The sequence below is a fragment of the Athene noctua genome, chromosome 4 (genome assembly GCF_965140245.1).
Source record: "Athene noctua chromosome 4, bAthNoc1.hap1.1, whole genome shotgun sequence".
NCBI lineage: Eukaryota > Metazoa > Chordata > Aves > Strigiformes > Strigidae > Athene > Athene noctua.
This window is the reverse complement of record NC_134040.1, coordinates 48,551,415-48,569,895: the sequence shown is the minus strand read 5'-3', so window position 1 is coordinate 48,569,895 and position 18,481 is coordinate 48,551,415. Positions and strand designations below refer to the sequence as shown.

General features: G+C 41.2%; 1 protein-coding gene across 17 annotated transcripts in view; it reads left to right on the top strand.

Annotated features, from left to right (window-relative positions):
- ANK2 (ankyrin 2) overlaps nt 1–11,829 on the top strand; it is a 253,472-nt gene extending 241,643 nt beyond the window's left edge. For 9 of the 17 annotated variants that reach the window (XM_074905236.1, XM_074905229.1, XM_074905238.1 and 6 more), the window contains 5 exons: nt 2,480–2,563; nt 4,166–4,330; nt 5,757–5,939; nt 7,462–7,553; nt 9,566–11,829. In XM_074905236.1, coding sequence (XP_074761337.1) covers nt 2,480–2,563; nt 4,166–4,330; nt 5,757–5,939; nt 7,462–7,553; nt 9,566–9,749 — 708 coding nt within the window. In that variant the 3' untranslated portion in view covers nt 9,750–11,829. Of the gene's footprint in view, nt 1–1,923; nt 2,017–2,479; nt 2,564–4,165; nt 4,331–5,756; nt 5,940–7,461; nt 7,554–9,565 lie in introns of all 17 variants that reach the window. The other 8 variants (XM_074905230.1, XM_074905223.1, XM_074905226.1 and 5 more) reach the window with 1 other exon arrangement.
- The last annotated feature ends 6,652 nt before the right edge of the window (nt 11,830–18,481 follow it).

The window sequence follows — 18,481 nt, the reverse complement described above, 5'->3', positions numbered from 1 at the left end:
TTATGTAGCATGCAGGCAGTAAAGAGGCATGGAGTCAGGAGGCAGAAGAGAAGAACAAAAACTATGTGAGGTAGGTCGTGGGTTGTGTAAGACAAAGGAACCTTATTGCAGTGTTTGGAGAGGGGAAGATGTCAAGAGGCAATGAAAGAAAGCAACTCTACAGCTTTTAGTGGGGAATTTAAATTACTTAGCACAAACAGAATTAACAGCTTGCTTTGCCTGTTCTAAGTAGAAGAAAAGGAGAAGGCATAACTGGGCAGGAAATTAGTTTTATCAGTGAAGTTAGAGCAGAGAAAGCACAGTTTTACTTAAGCAGAAATTGTTTCCTGTTTTGACAGTCACCTAGAAACAGGCTTTTCTTTCTTTGCTGTTCATGTTGCCAAATGTACCACTTCTAGAATGGAGTTTCAGAGCTCTGCCTCTGGGATCTCAGAAAAACGTTAGATATAAAGTGTGTAGGATAAGTCAGATGTTAAAAGATTAGCTACAGTGGTAGTAGTGTATATACAGTATAATGTATAATGCAGTGGGTGCTGTAGGAAAGGCTGCCCTCAAGGATAAGGTTCTTTTCCCCTCCTGTTCTTTTATTAAAGCAAAGCAAAAACAACCAGCACCACCAAAAAGAAACACTCCCCCTTATTTATTTTCCCCTTTATGTTTTTATACTGTTGATATTGCCCAGGTAGCTGCTTTCAGCTTCTCTTTACCTTCTGACTTTTTCATTTAAATTTTTAATTCTTCCCTGTGCAGGAGAGAGAAGAACTTCAACACTTGTTACTAATTTTTGTTGATCTTTCCAGTGCCAAGGCTATTGATACATTGCCCTCTAGTTAAAACTGTTTACTTCTAGTGTCTAGATGCTGCACTGCGTACTTCCCAGTATGGAGGATTAAAAGGCCTTCCTGTAATTTTCTGTGTAATTAATACAGAAACCATATACAATAGGTATGAATTCCATAGTCGGTGTTAGTAATACTTTCTAGTCCACCTGTACAACATCATGCCACAAATTTCAGGCTTGTCACTGGCAACCTTAAAGAGCACTAAGACCATCCTGTCGGATTGGTACCACAAAGATTCATCCTTCTTTTTTCAATATGCTAATAATAGTTGAAATGCTGGGGTTTCAAACCCAAGCCCCAAATTAAGGTTGACATATGGGTGATTCCTACAGCCCTTCACAAAGGGGTGATGATTTTGCCTTTAGGCTTCCCTCCAGGGTGCGGCCGGCCTTGTGGGGCGGGGAGAGCCCTACGTGTCCTGCTTTAAGTAAACAAAGGTCAGGTGTCCCACTGAGGGGATAAAAGCTGGGACCACTTGCAGGCAGGGGCAGTGTCTGTCTGTGAGGTGGATGCACTTTGCAGAGTTCCCTGTTGGGGCAGGACCTCCCGCCTCCCTGGAACTGGGCTCCAGTCAGGTCTGGCTTTTGTAAACATGGGCTGTGTAGAGATTCAGTATGTGGCTTCCTTGGTCTTATGTATTTGGCTTGTTGACTCGGTTGTCTCTCATCCCTTCTATGGGAGACTGCATTTCACCATTTATTCCACCCACTGTTGGTCGTGCGGTGTCGTTGTTGGGGTCAGTGGGATTGATGTCGATTATGTATAATCTGACTGACTTGTTTGTACCCCCAGCGCTCACCCATGTACTGACCCTTTTGTATCAAATACAATTTGGTTATTGGTTCATCTTTATGCTGGATGTGTCCTTTATGCTAGGCCTGATAATTGGCAAAACAATAGTCAAGTGGCCAAAGCCTCCCACCCCACATCAGTGCTTCACAGGTTAAAGTCAGGTAAGAGGTCAAAATCCTGAGAGCAAAAATTTTCAGAAGTGAAGATGGTTTTAGATAAAAACAAGACAGAAACGGGTAGTACTGCTAGTACCACATACAACAGAGCATTGCTTCCATGCTTCCACTAGGAGTTAGCAGAGGAGTTAGGTGGGCTGGAGACCAGCTCGGACGAGGACGAGATGATCACTACCAGGGTTGTTCGTCGCCGGGTGATTATTCAGGTACTGAGTGTGGAGCGATGGCACGTGCCTGTGGTGACGAGGCCCTGGTGACACCTCTAGGCGTGTTGAGGAGACAGCCGCTTGGGTGGCATTGAGCCTGAAGCTGGATTGCTTCCAAATAATGCATGGCCACTGGGAAAGCCATTCCCATACTTTTTCTTGAAGGGAGGATTGTAGTAATCGGCTAACCCAACTCTAAATTGCATTAGAAGCCTCCATTAGATGGAGGAGGATGAAGACCCATACGCAACGCAGTCAACTAACATATATTTGCCTGTCCATCGTGGCATAACTTTTCTTTGCATGCCTTCCTAAGTACTTAATTGCAGAACAAATGTTTTTTTCTAACATTTCTCAATTTTCTTTTTTCATTATTTAACCAATTAACCAATTTAAAAATTGCTTATTTAAAGTTGGCTACAAGAAGGCCTTGCTTCATAAAACTTTGTTCTTTGTCGCACAGGCTGATAGTATGCCTGAAATGCCACCAGAAACAGTCACAGAAGAGCAATATACAGATGAACATGGCCACACAGTGGTAAAGAAGGTACTGTCAGTTATGCCCCTTGCTACCTTCTTACAGACCTATAAAAGGAAGGATAAATACATCGACATACATGCCAAATTTCTTTCTGTGAAGGGGCATGATTTTCAGGAGTAGAGCTTGGAAGGGACCAGAATTTTTGTTCATGAGAGATTCCAAAGTTTGAAGAACTATTTTGATTTGCAAGATTATTCTGTGTTACAGTTTATAACTTAATGTGACATATTTTGTTAATTTTCCCACGTAAAGCCAATGAAAATTCTGCATAGATCCACATGTCTGAGAAGAAGTTCTTGAAAAAGACAAAAAAGGACCCACACCAGCACACCTTTATCTAAAATCACGGTTGCTGGTATTAATAAAACTAATGGAGGGCTTGGTCTGCAAGAGTCATCTAAATCCAGACTTTACCTCTTCAAAATTTCCACTCAGCTGTGCCTGATCAGGTTTCTAAATTTCCAGTTCAGTTTTTTTGGCACAAATATAGAAAGTACTTATTTGTGTAGTGGCCTCATAAACATTTTCAGACCATGCTTACCAAAGTGACTTCTGCACAGCATGGAAGCAGAACTTCCGTGCTCCTTGCTTTATCTGACAACTCAGTATGTAGAGAATTGGTCTAGGACTTGGCTGAATTCTGCTGGTGGCAAACTCCATCTTCTGTCTCCCAAGAAAACATCATAGACCCTCAGCTGGATAGCATCTCTGTGAAAGCTGCTTGAATTCATATTAGAACAAACAACCCCAGCCAAACATTCCTGGGCGTGTTGTGCAAGAGTGAGCATGACTGTATTCTTCTAGGTAGGTCTGTGCCCAGGAGGGCACTACACCCCCACCTCTGTGACTCTTAAATGTAGGTGACCCAGTCTGATTGAGCACTGCAGCAAATAAGCTGTTGGACAAAGCAGGAGGTAACTGCTTAGTGTTGCCTTGTCAAAAGAGGCTGGGAAGGTATACGAAAATGTTAAACCTCCAGGTCATCCACAGAGGGAAGCATACCCATTCTCCTCAGAAATTTATTACATCTTGAACCCTGTACTTGTCTTCTGCTCCTATTTGTTTGGCTTGCCAGTGCCTAGAAAGCTGAAGCACCAGATTAGTGTCTTAAGTAGATTAATTCTAGCTCACTAGTTCAGCAGTGGTTCGTACCATTGGTGTTACAATGCGATGTCCAAGTCCCTCTGTGATTCTAGTTCTCAGCATTTGTTAACCAAGTTGCTAACTCTTACTTTCAGAAGCCTTCCTGAAAATATGTCTGAAAATATTTTTGTGCATTTGTAACGTATTGTTTTCTCTCTAAAATACTACACCTCTTCTCATAATACCTACTGCTCTAGAGAGTCATTCCAATACCTATATTGTGCTCACTTGTGAAGTAATTTTATGGAAGCTTTGCTGTGTGGCAGCCTAAGTAGGGAGAATGCATCAACTTGCAGCTTTACTACAGGTACTTGTGAGTATGTGTGTTAGACTAAAACACAGAACCATCCATGTAGGTTTTGCTGTGTAGGAAAAAATGCCCTTTGAGTAGAAAATACTACATAGAGAATAAGGGGGAATATGTTGTTAATTATTTTGGGACAAATCTCTATTTCATCCCTTCAGGTCACTAGAAAGATCATTCGGCGATACGTTTCTCCAGACGGCACGGAAAAAGAGGAAGTCCTAATGCAAGGACCACCACAAAAACCTGTCACTGTCGAAGAAGGGGATGGCTATTCCAAAGTTGTAAAACGGGTTGTGCTGAAGAGCGATGGTGAACAGTCAGAGGTCAGATCTACTTTCTTTGCTGTGATACAAAGCCGCAGTACACCAACAGCATACATCGTAACTAATCTCACTTATGCCAACAACATTCAGTTTTGAATGATACTTTTAAAAGTTCTCTTGCAGACAGAAAGGCCTCAGAATAAAGACAGGGAAAAGCCAGGGGGTAGGCAGGGAAAAAGGGCAGTTTTCTCTGAAAATAAGTCAGGATAGAGATTCTGTGATTTTTGACAAGTACTAAATTCATAAAGAAGGCGGCTTTGTACTAAGATGAAATATAGGTAAATGGCAAATCTGTATTTGTTATTACATTTCTCACTCTAATAAGAAAATTAGTGAATGCTGTAATGAAATGGATATGATGTTCTCTAGGTTTCTACAGCTAAGCCCTTCTAAAGCTATACAATTATATTAGGTTTAACTTACTGGTGTGTTCTTTGCTTTGAAGAGGCTAAAAAATAAAAAGTATTACTTCTATTGAAACTGTTTGTAGACCCAGGTAATTAAAAAGAAAAACAACGTGATAATGTGTCTTTTCCTGCCTTAGTTCACCAGGTAGCCCTACAGAGATTTGCATCAGCACAACTAAGGTTATGATCAAGGGCCAGAAGGTGGTAATAGGGCTCCCTTTCAGCAGCACTTCAGTTGAAAGCAATATTTAACAAGTTGTCATTAGAAATGCTAAGAACATAATTGCCATTCTCTCTTGCCAGAATCAATCAATCATCAGAATTAATTCTCTAGGATTAAGGTAACAAGAAAACAAAGTAATGTTTTTTAGTTAGTTGATCACACCAGAGCTACTCTTTATCATATGGAACCCATATACATTAAATTTGTATTTTGCCAAATCCAGTCATGTTTGTCACTTTCCTGTGGTATTCTAATATTCTGGTCTGTTGCTCCTGTAGAAGTTCCTTGCTTTTACAAGTATAACTCATTTCTCAGAAGCATATCTTAAAATTAAGATATGGATCGATACCACTGCTTTGTACTACCTGTGTGAATACATCAAGGGCTCACAGCAAGAGGTCCACTTGTTACTTGGTGTAACTCCAGTGGCCTTGGCAGGTGAGCCAGTAGGGCAGCCTGTGGTGCAGTGGAGGGTGGCCATATTCCTGCTACCCTCCAGCTACCTCAGATGCCAGAAGCAGTTTTCACCCTGCCAGCATAAATAAGCAGAATAAATTATCCAGGGCTGTTCCTGCTGAACTGGCATGTATCCTACAACACCTCTTTCTGGAGCTGTAAAGCGGGTAATAAAATGTATGCTTGCTATTTTGATGCGTACACATAGAAAGTGAGACACTTCTGATATTCTTGTTCTCTATGCCAGTGATTAAGAGAGAACAAATAGAATAACTAAAAGCTTTGTTAGTATCCATTATGTAATTCATACCCGGTGTACTTCTGCTTTCTAACCTTACAGGTGACCCTGTCTGAACCTGCTGCTTTGCCTAGTGCCTCCAGATTCCAGTCTGAACCCGTGGAAGGCCGGAAGGTCAGCAAAGTCACAAAGACCACAGTAGTGCAAGGAGAGAGAACAGAGAAACGCCTAGGGGATGCTAGCTTAGCTACTGATCTTCCGTCAGCCAAAGAGGACTTTGAAGAGGTACAAATGACTTTTAAATATAAATATTGAAACAAGTGTCGCAACCTACCTGGGGACAAATTCTACTCTATTGAAAGTTTTGTGGGTGGAGCATCATACTCAGCTGTGGAGTATAAACCTCAGTTGTTATACTCAGCCATGTTATAAAAGGATTAGTATATAAAGTGCATGTGTGGGAAGCTAACATTACAGAATTAGCTATGAAACATTTGAGGGTTCTAAAAAAACCCATGGAGGCTTTAAGTAAAGTTGTTAGGAATCATGGGTGTGGTTACTGTTAAAAAAAGTTCATTCATATGTTACCACTCATGGAACTACTTTTAGAAATTGGTGGAGTTAAGTCATAATCCCTGGGTAAATTGATGTATTTGTCCTTGAAGGGAAGAAATAGCTACTAAGCTAATAAGCACCTTTCTTGGTTTTATGCTTTTTCTAATCGGTTTAGACATTTCAGTAATAGAAAAGTTATATTGAATTAATACAGCTTTTTCGATAAGGAACTGATAGCGCTTCATTCTCAATGCATTTTGTTGTCCCTTGGAACAACACATGTAAAACGCATCTTAAAGATTCACGTGGATAAAAGTTATGTGTCATTAGATGCAACACAAGTACTTGGTTTGTTTTTTTAATTTGACAAAATATAAAAGCATAGATGCAACAATATCATGGCCTGGATATTTTCTGCTGTACTGTGGTATTAACAGCTTGCAGGAAGACAAGAAGCACTAAGCTATTAGATTGAGATGCCAAATTTACCATTACAAATATAGGTCCAGCAGCCAGATCCTTCTCTCCTGATAATAAAAAAATAAGCAGCAAAACCTGTCACGTAGGGGTTCAAAGGAACGGCTTGGGAAATAACACTTTTTTACCGGCTTGCATCTTCTAGCTTAGCAAATCGGGAAACCTGTGGAAGATACCACAGACAAACCCACATCCAGCCAAAAGGAAAATAAAATGCTGACTCCCCCCCCGACCCCTATTTTCTGGTTTTCTATGAAGTAACAGCAGATATTGTGTGGAAAAGCTTGTCGGACTCCATTCCTTGTTGCTCCCGTTTCATTACAGTCGAGGCTCAGGAGCATCACCCATCATTTGTGCCTGTCTGATGGTGGCACTGAGAACAGGCAGCTCAAGGTGGCAGTGGGAACAGTCATACAAGACAGAGTATTTTCTGGAACAGGAAAAAGGTTGTTGTAGCAACTGTCATAAACAGATGCAAAGGATAAGTTCTGCAAGGCCATGAGTTGGGCTACTTCAGAGTTGGAAAGGAAGTACCAAGACATGCTCCAGTACAATTACTAGTAAAATGAAACTATCCTATACAAGAAACTGTAACTGATCTGTACATGTGAGGAATATTTGAAAGAATGCAAATGGCAAGCAGATGCTTCTCTTGCTTGTCTATTCAACATTTTCTCAGCATTCCACTTCATTAATATAAAGCACTAAAGAACGTTATCTTCTGCCCTAGGTTTTTGGGTTTTGTTTTAATTGGAAGTTTATGTTTTAATTCAAGGCTTTGAGCTATACAGGTAACCAAATGAAAGTCCAACTCCCTGCTTTAGTAGAGAAAGAAATCATGAAAGAGGATGGATCAATTGTTAAAAGGTTTGGCTTGGCATGTCAATGAACCGCTACTAGAAAAGGATTAACAAACATAATAAATGAGTGGATTTAAGCGTCTGCAGTAAAAACACTGGCAGTATCGAAAGCTTTATGTGCAAAAGTACTAAAGATTCCTACTAACATTCTTTTCCAGAAAGGGATGCACACACTGGAAAGGCCTACATTCACTTGAAAAAAGACTGGGTTATGAGGGGTAAGGTGGGTGCACCCTGGCCAGCAGCCAACACCATACAGCTGCTCCCTAACCCTCATGCCCCACCTTGGAAGGGGGGAGAGAATAGAACAGCAAAAGGGGGTTGAAGACAGTTTAATAAGTGAAGAGGGAAGGACAACCAAACAAGCAATGCAAAGGCACCTCCTCCCACAAGCAGACTGATGCCTAGCCAGTCACTGAGCAATGGTCACCATGGAAGATGTAATCCCCTGTGCCCCCCAGCTTCTTCCTCTACCCCCTGTATTTACTGCTGAGCACAATTCTCTTAGAGTATGGACTATCCCCTTAGCCAGTTCAGGTCAGCTGTCCTGGCTGAGTGCACTCCCTATCTCACTGGGGGGGCCAGTGGGGCAAAAAAAGAGAACGTATCGGTGCTGTGTAAGCACTGCTCAGCAGTAACCAAACCACTGGTCTGTCACCAGCACCAGTTTAGACCCAAATGGAAGACAGCCCCCTGTGGAGAAAATTAACTGCATCGGGCTAGACCCAGTACAGAGGGGTATCACTGTCCAGCTGGTTTCATAGGAGGCAATGCAAGAATAACAGTGTGATTTACAGTTCAAACAGCATCAATCAAGGTTACTCCAAAAATATTTTTTTTTCATACCAGTTGAGTCTGTGATCATTTGATAATTTGAACATTATCAAAATACCTGAGAGGATATACGAAGATAAATATAGATATATGCATGTGACAGTTGAGCCTTATGAAGAATGAGGCAGGGCAGATAGGAAAATATCTGGAAGAAAAAAAAGCCACTGTAGCACAGCAAGTGTATTTATTCCTGCCACAGAGCCTGAGCCAAGGCTGCCACTGGCATCTTTTACACACCTTTTCTTTCAGACCCTTTGAGTTGATTGTGACCATTGGGGCGGTAAAGCCAACATTAGCATTTGAAAGACCATCCCACCCAAACTGTGTCTGTAACTGTAACAAGCCTTAAACCACACACCAGTTTCAGAGTTAGCAGGATGGTGTTGCAAGGACAGGCTCGCCTCGCTGCATGTCCTTTTGGATGAAGGGTACACATTCTTGTCAGAGTGCTCCATCTAATGGAGGGACCTTCTGGTCATCCAGGTCAAATTAAGAATTGTCAGCTGTCTGACAAAAATTGAGCTATTCCTAGCTGAGCATGCAGGGATTTCCAAGTGTGCTTGGCGTCCCACGGTCCTCTCTCAAGGACACAGACCAAAAATTGGGCTTCTGGGTAAGACTAAACAAGAGGCACCCAGTTGTCCTATGACAACTACATTTATTTGCCTAGTTCTGGAAGGGACTTGGAGAGATTGAAGGTTCCAATTAGTTGAGCAAGATGGTTCCAATGAGGTAAGGGAGTACTGCATTTGTGGTAATCTAGTGTTGTTTTACTGGCCATCAGAATTAAGACTTGTTCAAAAGTAAGCATTCAAGAAATGACTCAGTTTACTAGTGCACAGGACAACTCTATGTTGACAATAAATACAGGAAATAGGAACATCTTTTGAGAATTTCAACGTATGTTGCATGTCTGTGTTACAGCATGGTTTTGCTGCATTAAAACTCTATGTTTAATCAGCATATGGAGATTAATTTCTATTAGTTTACATTATGAAAGCCAGTTTAAGCAGTGGTGTGTGGTGTGTGTTAAGAAATGCGTAACAAATATCTGACCTCACTTACAGTTGTTCTCATGTTATTTTAAATGAAAAAGTCTTAAAACTGCAGCTGAAAAGGAGCATTTTTTAAAACCTTCAGAACTGCGGGCTTTTAAAGACAGTTTTCTCCTTTCTTTTGTTTTAGGACAACACTGAGTAAAGCCAGCACACAGAAGAGGACTGTGATGAAGGATCGGTATGGAAAACATGTTCACATAGAAGAGCTGGAAGACACACCAGAAGCACTACCCCAGGATGACCTCCAACATGACCTCCAGCAGCTTCTCAGACACTTCTGCAATGAGGGCTGGAAAAAGGAGGCGAAGTGAGAAGCTGCCCCCCCTCAGCACCACCATCTGTCCCATATGCAGCATTCATCTTCTCTAGGTGTAGACGTTCTTACCGACATAATCACTGGAAGACACTGCCATTTCTACTTGTGCAGATGCCGTGAATTCATTTCTTTCCCCCTTCCCGTATTTGATTTTGGGTTTTTGTTATTTTTTTACCCTGTAAGCTAATTTGTGACCAAAGATAGCATCCTTCATTCAGGATGATTTATCCACCGAATCGTCGTCTTTGTGCTGTACTGGGAATTTGTCAGCATTGCCACTTCTTGCTGTTCCTTTGCTTCTGCACTAGCTTCATGAAATTGCATTTGTCAAGCCAACTTTCATCTACAGGCCTCTTCAAGTGACTATGTACATGCATCATAAAAAAGGGAGTTCACATGTAAACTGTATATAGCAAGAGTATTTGAACTTACAAGACTGCAGAAAACACACTGCCTATGACTACAATTAGCATCATGGATTACAAGGTCTATTGACACTGCTGAACAGCGATTAATAAAATAATGTTAACACAATCGACTGCAAACACAGACCGACTGAGGAGGAAGCACTGCAGATCTACTGCATCCATAAGACTTCCAGTTTAGGGATCTATTATAGTTAAAGGCTCTAAGAGTCAGGCTAAAAACCTGGAAATGCAGCTGTTCTCATGAAGTAACAGCTGACTGTGGCCATTAACACTTCTAAAGACCTTTGGACAGCCACCTAATGATTTCCAGAAAAAAAAAATTTTAAAAAAATACCCAATTAGGTAACCAACTTGCTAGCAGCTATATCTATGGCACATTTGCATACGGTATTAAAATCTTTTAGATCTGGACATGTGGCAGGGTGTATTAAACAATTATAACTACAGTAGTTTCCTGTTTTCATCACTGCTTAGCAAACCACACCGTCTTATTGGTGGTACTTCCTGCTGGCCACTGCACTGTAGATAACTATGGGAGAAAGACTTACCACTATACAAGGAGAGTAATTAATTCACCGTGTTTTATCAAGATTGCCTCTTATCCGATACATGCATGTGGCATTTGAAGGTCAAAACCAAACCCTCCTATAATCATGTCAGCTTGTTAGCCCTCTTAGCACTGAGTGAGCAATTTTTATCTTCCAATCAAGTGTTTTTTAAAGAGAAAGTGCTCACAATTCTCAAAAGCCAGTTTCTGTTCATATTTTGTTACCAATCTATATATAGAGAGAGATATTATACTTCTAAACCAACTCTCTGAAAACCACATTAGCATGTCTGCACTTTTGTTTTCAAAAAAGGGAACAGAGATCTGTCATTTTGGATGTTCTATACCTTGATATTTAATGGAGGGAGCTCTGTAGTGTTTTCACATATGTAATACACACAAACACACTAACTAAATGTTTTTAAACAGCTATTTGATTTTTTAATAGTGTACTCAAAACCAGAGTAAAACAAATCCTCTCCTCTAGGCCTAATACCTTTTCCAAGCTTATCTGGCCTTCTACCATTATGGGGGGTGGTGTTTGTTTGTTTTTTTTAATGACTCACTCAGTGCTCAGAACAAGGGTACTTCCTCATTAAAGTAATGATGCCAAAAGCATGAAAACATCTTGGGAGTTCTGGCTTCCTGCAGGCGAAACAACAACAAAAAAAAAATTTAAAAAGTGTTTTGGCAGCCAAACCAAATGAGACCTATGAGGAAACATTTCACAACGCATCATGGCTTTCTTCTTGTCAGAGACAGCACAGGATGATCTTCAAGGATGGGGCTCTAAAGAAATGCATTTCTGTTGTGTTATTTGCGGTGCAGATGATGTTCTGTGTAACAACATAATGGTTATTCACCTCTTATTTTAATTTTTTGCTGTGTTATCAAAGAACTTGAATACTGTGAGAAGAAGTGAATTTTAAGTTGACGAATCAGCATCTTGTTCCCATGGTGATAACACTAATTGAATATATCTATGAGGGCATGTATTAGTTAAAAATTAAAAAAATACAACACTAACAATACATAGCTGCAATGTGTACAATGGCTGATTTAACTAAATAAAAATGTACAAGTGTTAAATGTAGAAATAACGGCTCACTCTCTTTTACTGCCAATGCAGCATAAAAAGGGTCAGCACCCATTTGGGTACCTTAACTGAACTATCAGAATTATGATTCCACTGTGCCCAGCTCCCTAAGAGAGATGTAGAGTGGGTTTTTTTAAAATTATTGTTAATAGTTTTTCACAGGGTATCTAGTCATATTTTCTAGTTCTTTTATTTGGCCTGAAATGATGGAATTTTTCTTTGAATAGGGCCAGACTGCCACAGTCAATTACTTTTTCAGTGCCCCCTACTGAGAGTTTCTCAGCCAGAATAGGGGAGAAGATCACAGGGTAAAATTCTGTCACATCTTACACCCTTGTAATACACAGAAAATTTTGGGAGGAGTCAATTTTGTTGCCAGTTTAAATGTATTCAGTGTGAATCTGTACCAGTTTTATTGCTGCAGCTGGCACTCTGGCTGATGTAACAGGTCACACTGCCACAGCACCCCCACTCCTTGCTATTCACTTGTGCGCTGCCTTCAAAGGAGTCCTTCCACCTGCAGCTCACATAGCAGAGAAACCATCAATTTAAGCTGTTTCTGCATTTGCCAAAATTCAGGATCATTGAACCTCCCAGACCAAGGGACAAAACAGGCCTAGGAGAGGCACACCTGAACTCCTGCTGAGCACAGGAGGTTTGTGGCTTGATCCCGAGTCAGTCAGGTGTTACAAATGTGGCAAGGATACATCAAGTCTTACTTAGATACTTGCCTCAAATGTGTAAGTCAAAAGCTGCTTTTTCCTCTCTTCCTAATGAAAGACAATTGTGTTAAGAAAACACCAAAACCCAACAAAACCAACTCAAAACTCCATGCAACCAGCCACCAGCCCCACCTTAAAAAACCCACCCTTCCACCACACTACCATGACATGAGTCTGAGTACAAATAAAATAATTGCAGAATCCAGCATTTGCAAAACATAAAAATAAGCCTTTCCCCCCATGCAGATCTGTTAAATACAAACATAGAGCAAACAAATGTCTTTATTGCTCCCAACCTATGTGTATCAGAACATGTGTCAGCTGTAGAGTGGCAGTAGCAGCTGCAGAGTACCAACACAGTATTCATGTCCTCTCTCACTCCAATTTATTTAATGAACTTCACAATATTAAGGCCACGTAAAGCATAAGCAGTACAGAGGGGGCAGCCACCTTTACGCATGGACGCCAGGATGGGTGTCAGCATGGAATGCAGTTGCCAGCAGGCACCCAGGGGAACCACACTGCCTGTTCCTCCTTTAGACACACCTGAGGTGCGTGGGGAGCAGCAAGGAAACAGGACACATGTCAGAGGTAGGCTACCAGGTTTTTTAAAATGTTTTAAAATCCTAGCCTGACTGGTTTCAACCTCACTGGCAGCATTTCCCAATAGAAAGAGTATATTTTTGTAGACTTTGACCAGTTCTGCTAAATAATACCTGAAAGTAAACACCTTTTATGAAGGTTTTTTGGGGTTTTTTTAAGCAAACATAACAGGGACTAACCTTGTGCTTGTCATGGCCTGATAAATAGCAGCAACAATTCAGGTACTAACTCTCTTTTCCACCTTGAAAACAGGAAAGGCTTTATTTCTGTGTACAAATATAAACCATCCAGAATCTATTTATAAAACTGAAGAATTTTACAAGAATGTATTATCAAGCTTTTTTCCAGTCTGACTGTAAAGCTCTGTAAGCCAGCTCAAAAATACAAGCATTATTAGCAGAACCTCCATTGTCTTCTACCTCTATTCCCCAGCAAAACTTGAAAAACAATGGTTTGGATGTATACAGCCTATAATTTCAGGCCTTCAGCAGTGAGCAATTCAAAGAACAATGTATTTCCCCAAGGAAATAAATATAAACAGCTTCACCTGCATCATCACCTTAAAACCTTCTCCAGTATCTCTGTACTGTGAACCTTGCAATTGCTGCAAGCACACTGGCATAGAAAGCAGCATTTCAGAAAAAGTCCATAGCTAGAACAGTTGGTAGGTCTCAAAATATCTGGTAAAGAGGATACCAGTTGTTGCAACTTTTGTCAGTGAAGTGGCAACACCAGAAAAAGAAGCTGTATCCTCAATCTTTGCCATCCTTTTTGAGTCGCCTGCACAGATGTGGTCTCCTGAGGTCTGACCCTCTTCTCAGTAGTGGCAGCAGCAATAGGTACAGTCTACCTCAGCTGTTCCTGTCAGAGCTGCCTCCTGCTCCCACTAACAAGAGAGGAATTAATGAATACTGTCTGGGAGACTGTCCATCACAGGTTCCTTTAGTGGGGTCTCTACAGAAAAAGGCAGTAACCTGAGCTATTTTCAACATATTTCTGACAGGGATGCTAGGAATATCACTCATTCTGCTTGCAAGCTATGGGGCTCTTAAAACCCAGGGCTGTACCAGAGCTGAATAATCTTTAGCTGTTAAAAAAATTCCCCAAACAAACAAGGATGTGCACCCACACGACAACCACCAAACAGAAAACCCACTCACACACACCACCAGCACAACCGCAGAACCATTCATTACATTAAAGGTGACACAACATTTCCAGGTCACTGAATCTCTAAGGAGGGCACCAGCTTTCTGATTTCAGTGAGTGACCCCCTTTCTCCTTTGAATGCTTTTCAAATCAACATCCTTCTTGGTCAGACTTCAGCTTTTTTTTTTTTTTTTTTTATTTAATGATTCTGACACCAGCTTTCTCTATTTAGTAAATCAATACCCACATGATCATCACATGACCCCAGATATCACTGTTGCTGAGCTCAAAGGTAAAACAGATGCCCCTGTCAACCTACTTCTCTGTAATTACGGGGTATGATTCTAAAAATGGCACACCATTTAAACACACAAAATTGAAGTGAATTAAGCACCAGCATCTACTAACAGCTGCAACGTGTCAGAACACACAGTGTACTCAAAACCAGCCAGTTTTGTGGTGCAACACCATGGCTTTTACTGAACTAATACAGTTGTAGTAGTAAATATAGACCTTGCAGAGAAGACAAATGGGAAAAACATTAGTTTTGGTTAGGTGATGCTCAGCTTCTATACAGCTGAAGGGTAGAACCAACAAGGACTCTTCCCCACATCAAAATAAAAACCAAAAAAGGATTTAAAAAGTGAAGAAACACACATAGAAATCTCTCAATCCAATTAATTAACTTCTGTTTGTTCTTTGCTCTTCATGTTTCAGCACGTGGACTGACCATGGGCATTCTCTCTTCCTCTTTGTAATGCTACAGTTTCAGCTTCATGTTCTTAGACCAACATGACTCCTTAGCAGGAGCTGCCAAAACAATAGGATTAGAAAGAAAAAAGGTGGCTGTACAAAGCTCTAGCAGTGCTGAAGATCAAACATTCTCCATAAGTGCCTTAGAGCTTCCCTTTGCATCTTCAAGAAATAAGATGCAGGCCAGGTGGATGAAAGGTAGGCAACAACATCCAGAAATCTCCCTACAAGCCACCACATCATCCTCTTGTTTCTGAATCAGAAACAGTCAATTAAGCAGCAGAAACAAATCCTCCCCCTTGGCTTCATTATTGCAGGAGGAAACACAATTTCACACACAATACACAGAAGTGGGATATAGATGCTGAAGGCCCCTTTCCAGCACTCTGCCTGCACCAAGTGATAAAACAGAACTCTTTCACTAGGGGAGAAACAAGGCCCTCAACTGCCCCCCAGCTCACTCCCACCTGCTCATGGCTGCGGCCATTTTATATAGGTGAGCAGGAGGAAGGCAGCTCTTACTGGGAGCAGCAAGCAGGCCTTGCCAGGCAGTGTTACTCTGGGTCACACATCAGGGCTGTGCGTGAACACTGGTACGGCAGGACACACTGACAAGAACACTATAGCAAAATGCTTGCTCAGGTTACAGGGTGTGCTAAAACTATGCTGGCCCTGTGAGAGGACAACTGTACTTCACAGAAAGCAGGTTAGAGCCACGGAGACACCTCAGGGCTGTATAGCATCCTGCAATCAGATCAGGAATGATGCTTCACATAGAATCACAGAATTGTTTAGGTTGGAAAAGACCTTTAAGATCATTGAGTTCAACCATAAACCCAACACTGCCAAGTCCACCACTAAACCATGTCCCTAAGCACCACATCTATCTTTTACATGCCTCCAGGGATAGTGGGTCAACCACTTCCCTGGGCAGCCTGTTCCAGTGCTTGACAACCCCTTTGTTGAAGAAATTCCTCCTAATAGCCAATCTAAACCTCCAGTGAATGCAGGTCCAAACCAGCATCTCCTTCTTTCTCAATACAGAACACACTCCAGATGTACTTTTTAGCTTCACTTACTTCTTTCACACAACTGAGACAGCACTTGGCCAGTAAAGTGACATTGATCCGAGGTGACAACTGGCTTCCAGTCCATGTTTCAGACTGACAATGAAACACTGCTGGATGGCCAAGGGACCAGTTTGGTCTTGGCACCAGACAAGACAACATGCAGAAGGGACAAGTTATTTTTCCTCCTCCCAGTTTTTAGAAAGCCGAAAAGAAAATATCAGAATTGTATCACTTGCTTCAACAGTAGCTGAAGTTTTGGACAGGACATGGGAAAAGGGTTATCTTGGAGACAGCCGATTGACACAGGAAGGGAGGAGAAAGTGTGAGAGCGATAACCTGAGTAACAAAGAGAAGAGGAGCTGGTGTTTAGGGGAGGAACGTTCCACTCCAGTATTTGTGTTGGCAAGTCCTTTTCTCATCTGATGTGTCCAAACAGCCTATTCCCCCAACAGTCAGATGAGAGACAGCCTATTCATTTTCAAGGCACATTTTAAAATTCTATAAAAACAAGTGCTGTAACTGTAGAGCTCATCTAGCTTTACTCAGCCCAGTTATTTGTTAACAAGGCAGTAAAATAATTTTTCAATCATTCACAGCAGGCATATATAAAGACACAGGCTGCACCTGGCCCTCCCTACTCTTCAGGATGCTATTGTAACTCTGAATTGAAGAATATCAAGGTGAAGGAAAGGAGATATAGAGAAATATATGCATCCAAGCAGTTAAAGGACTGTTCATTGAAATAATGCAGATCAGGGGAGTCAGTCCCAGCCTTTTTCTAATTCACTAACCGTTTATGTTTTGCAATAAAAAACCCCTGTGCTAATCAGCAGGTCTGAACAATTAAGACAAATAAACATAAAAAACCCCAACCCCTCCACCCCCAGTCAAATCAAACACACTGAGAACATGAGGAGCATCCGGAGGAAAATATCATCTTCTTAACTCTGCCCCAACAGGCCGCAGTTACTCCAGGAGTGGGGTCTGCCCTTGGCCACAGCACAACAGGGCTCTTCTCCAGCCATTTCAACATCATTTCCAAAGCGGTAAGAGATACCAGCTTCACCTCTGCAGGCTTCCTGACATTTGTGTCTATTATTACTAGCAGGGAAGGTTTTATATTGCCACCTCCAGTGCTCCATGCAAAAACGGGGGCAACTAAAATAAGAGCTGGCTGAACCTTTCTGAGACCAGACGGAATTAACCTCCGCTCAAGCTTTTGTGGAGCCGTAGCTGGCATTGCACAAGACATTTAAATAGCCACTAGAGAGCAGTGTTTAATAGAGAAAAAACCACAACAAAACTCCCATGAATTTTTGAAGTCAAATACTCCAGTACTGGCAAGAAACTCTTCACCTCTTATTACAAGTTTTAGAACTTTAAAGTACACGTGCATTCCATTCACATACATACACACACTGCGATAGCAACAGTAAAAGCCAGGCAAAAAAGGTTTCAGTAAGGATATGAGAATCCCTTGGAAATATTTAAATTTATTTGCTTAAACAGCATTTTCATCCCTTCATTGCTGACTTTCCATAGGTACTAAAGCAGATGGCTTGTTGTCAGCACCCAAAGCACACCCATTGCACTAGGGAGTATTAAAGCAAGTTTTGTACTTGCACATGCAACTATTCCCATAATTCACCTGATTCTAAGAAAAAATAGCCACAGGACATAAACAGGCTGTGCAGCTAGTACTTCCACACAGACCAAAACATAATTTTTTTTTAAAAAAAATTTAAATACTTTCTTCCTGATCTGTAAAGCACAGAAACTGTTCTCCAATTTAATTCATTGATAGCCAACAATTTTTTTTTTTTCTGGTCAACAAAGATCATTTAAAAGAAAGGAAAAAATAAAAAGAAAAAAGAAAATAAAGGCCAAATATATTTGCCCTACTGTTTACAGCTTAAATGATTAAGCCCAAAGAAGATATCATATCTCTTACCACTGAAAAAGCTGATATGGGGGCTTAGCCCAAGCCCACTGAATCCAACCACACACCACTTCAGGTCTTTGTACCAAGCCAGATTTGCTGCAGTTGGTGAAACCATGTTTGGAACTGGAAGTTTTAGTCACTTTCTATCATCTCTGTACTCAAAGCCTTTTAGTGGTTCTAAAGTTGAAATATCTGGCAATTTTATTAAAACTGATACCCAGATCCAGAATAACCCTGTGATCTTTATGGCTACACTTGCCATATTTATTTCTTCTTCTGAGCATGCAGATTTGCCTTCACAGAAGCTAATCTCCCTGCCTCATTCCAGTTGGTACACCAGCTCCCACAGGCAAGCAGGCTCCTGTTCGCACTAGCCAGTCCTATATCAGCGGGTCTGGGGGAAAGCAGTGTCTGCAC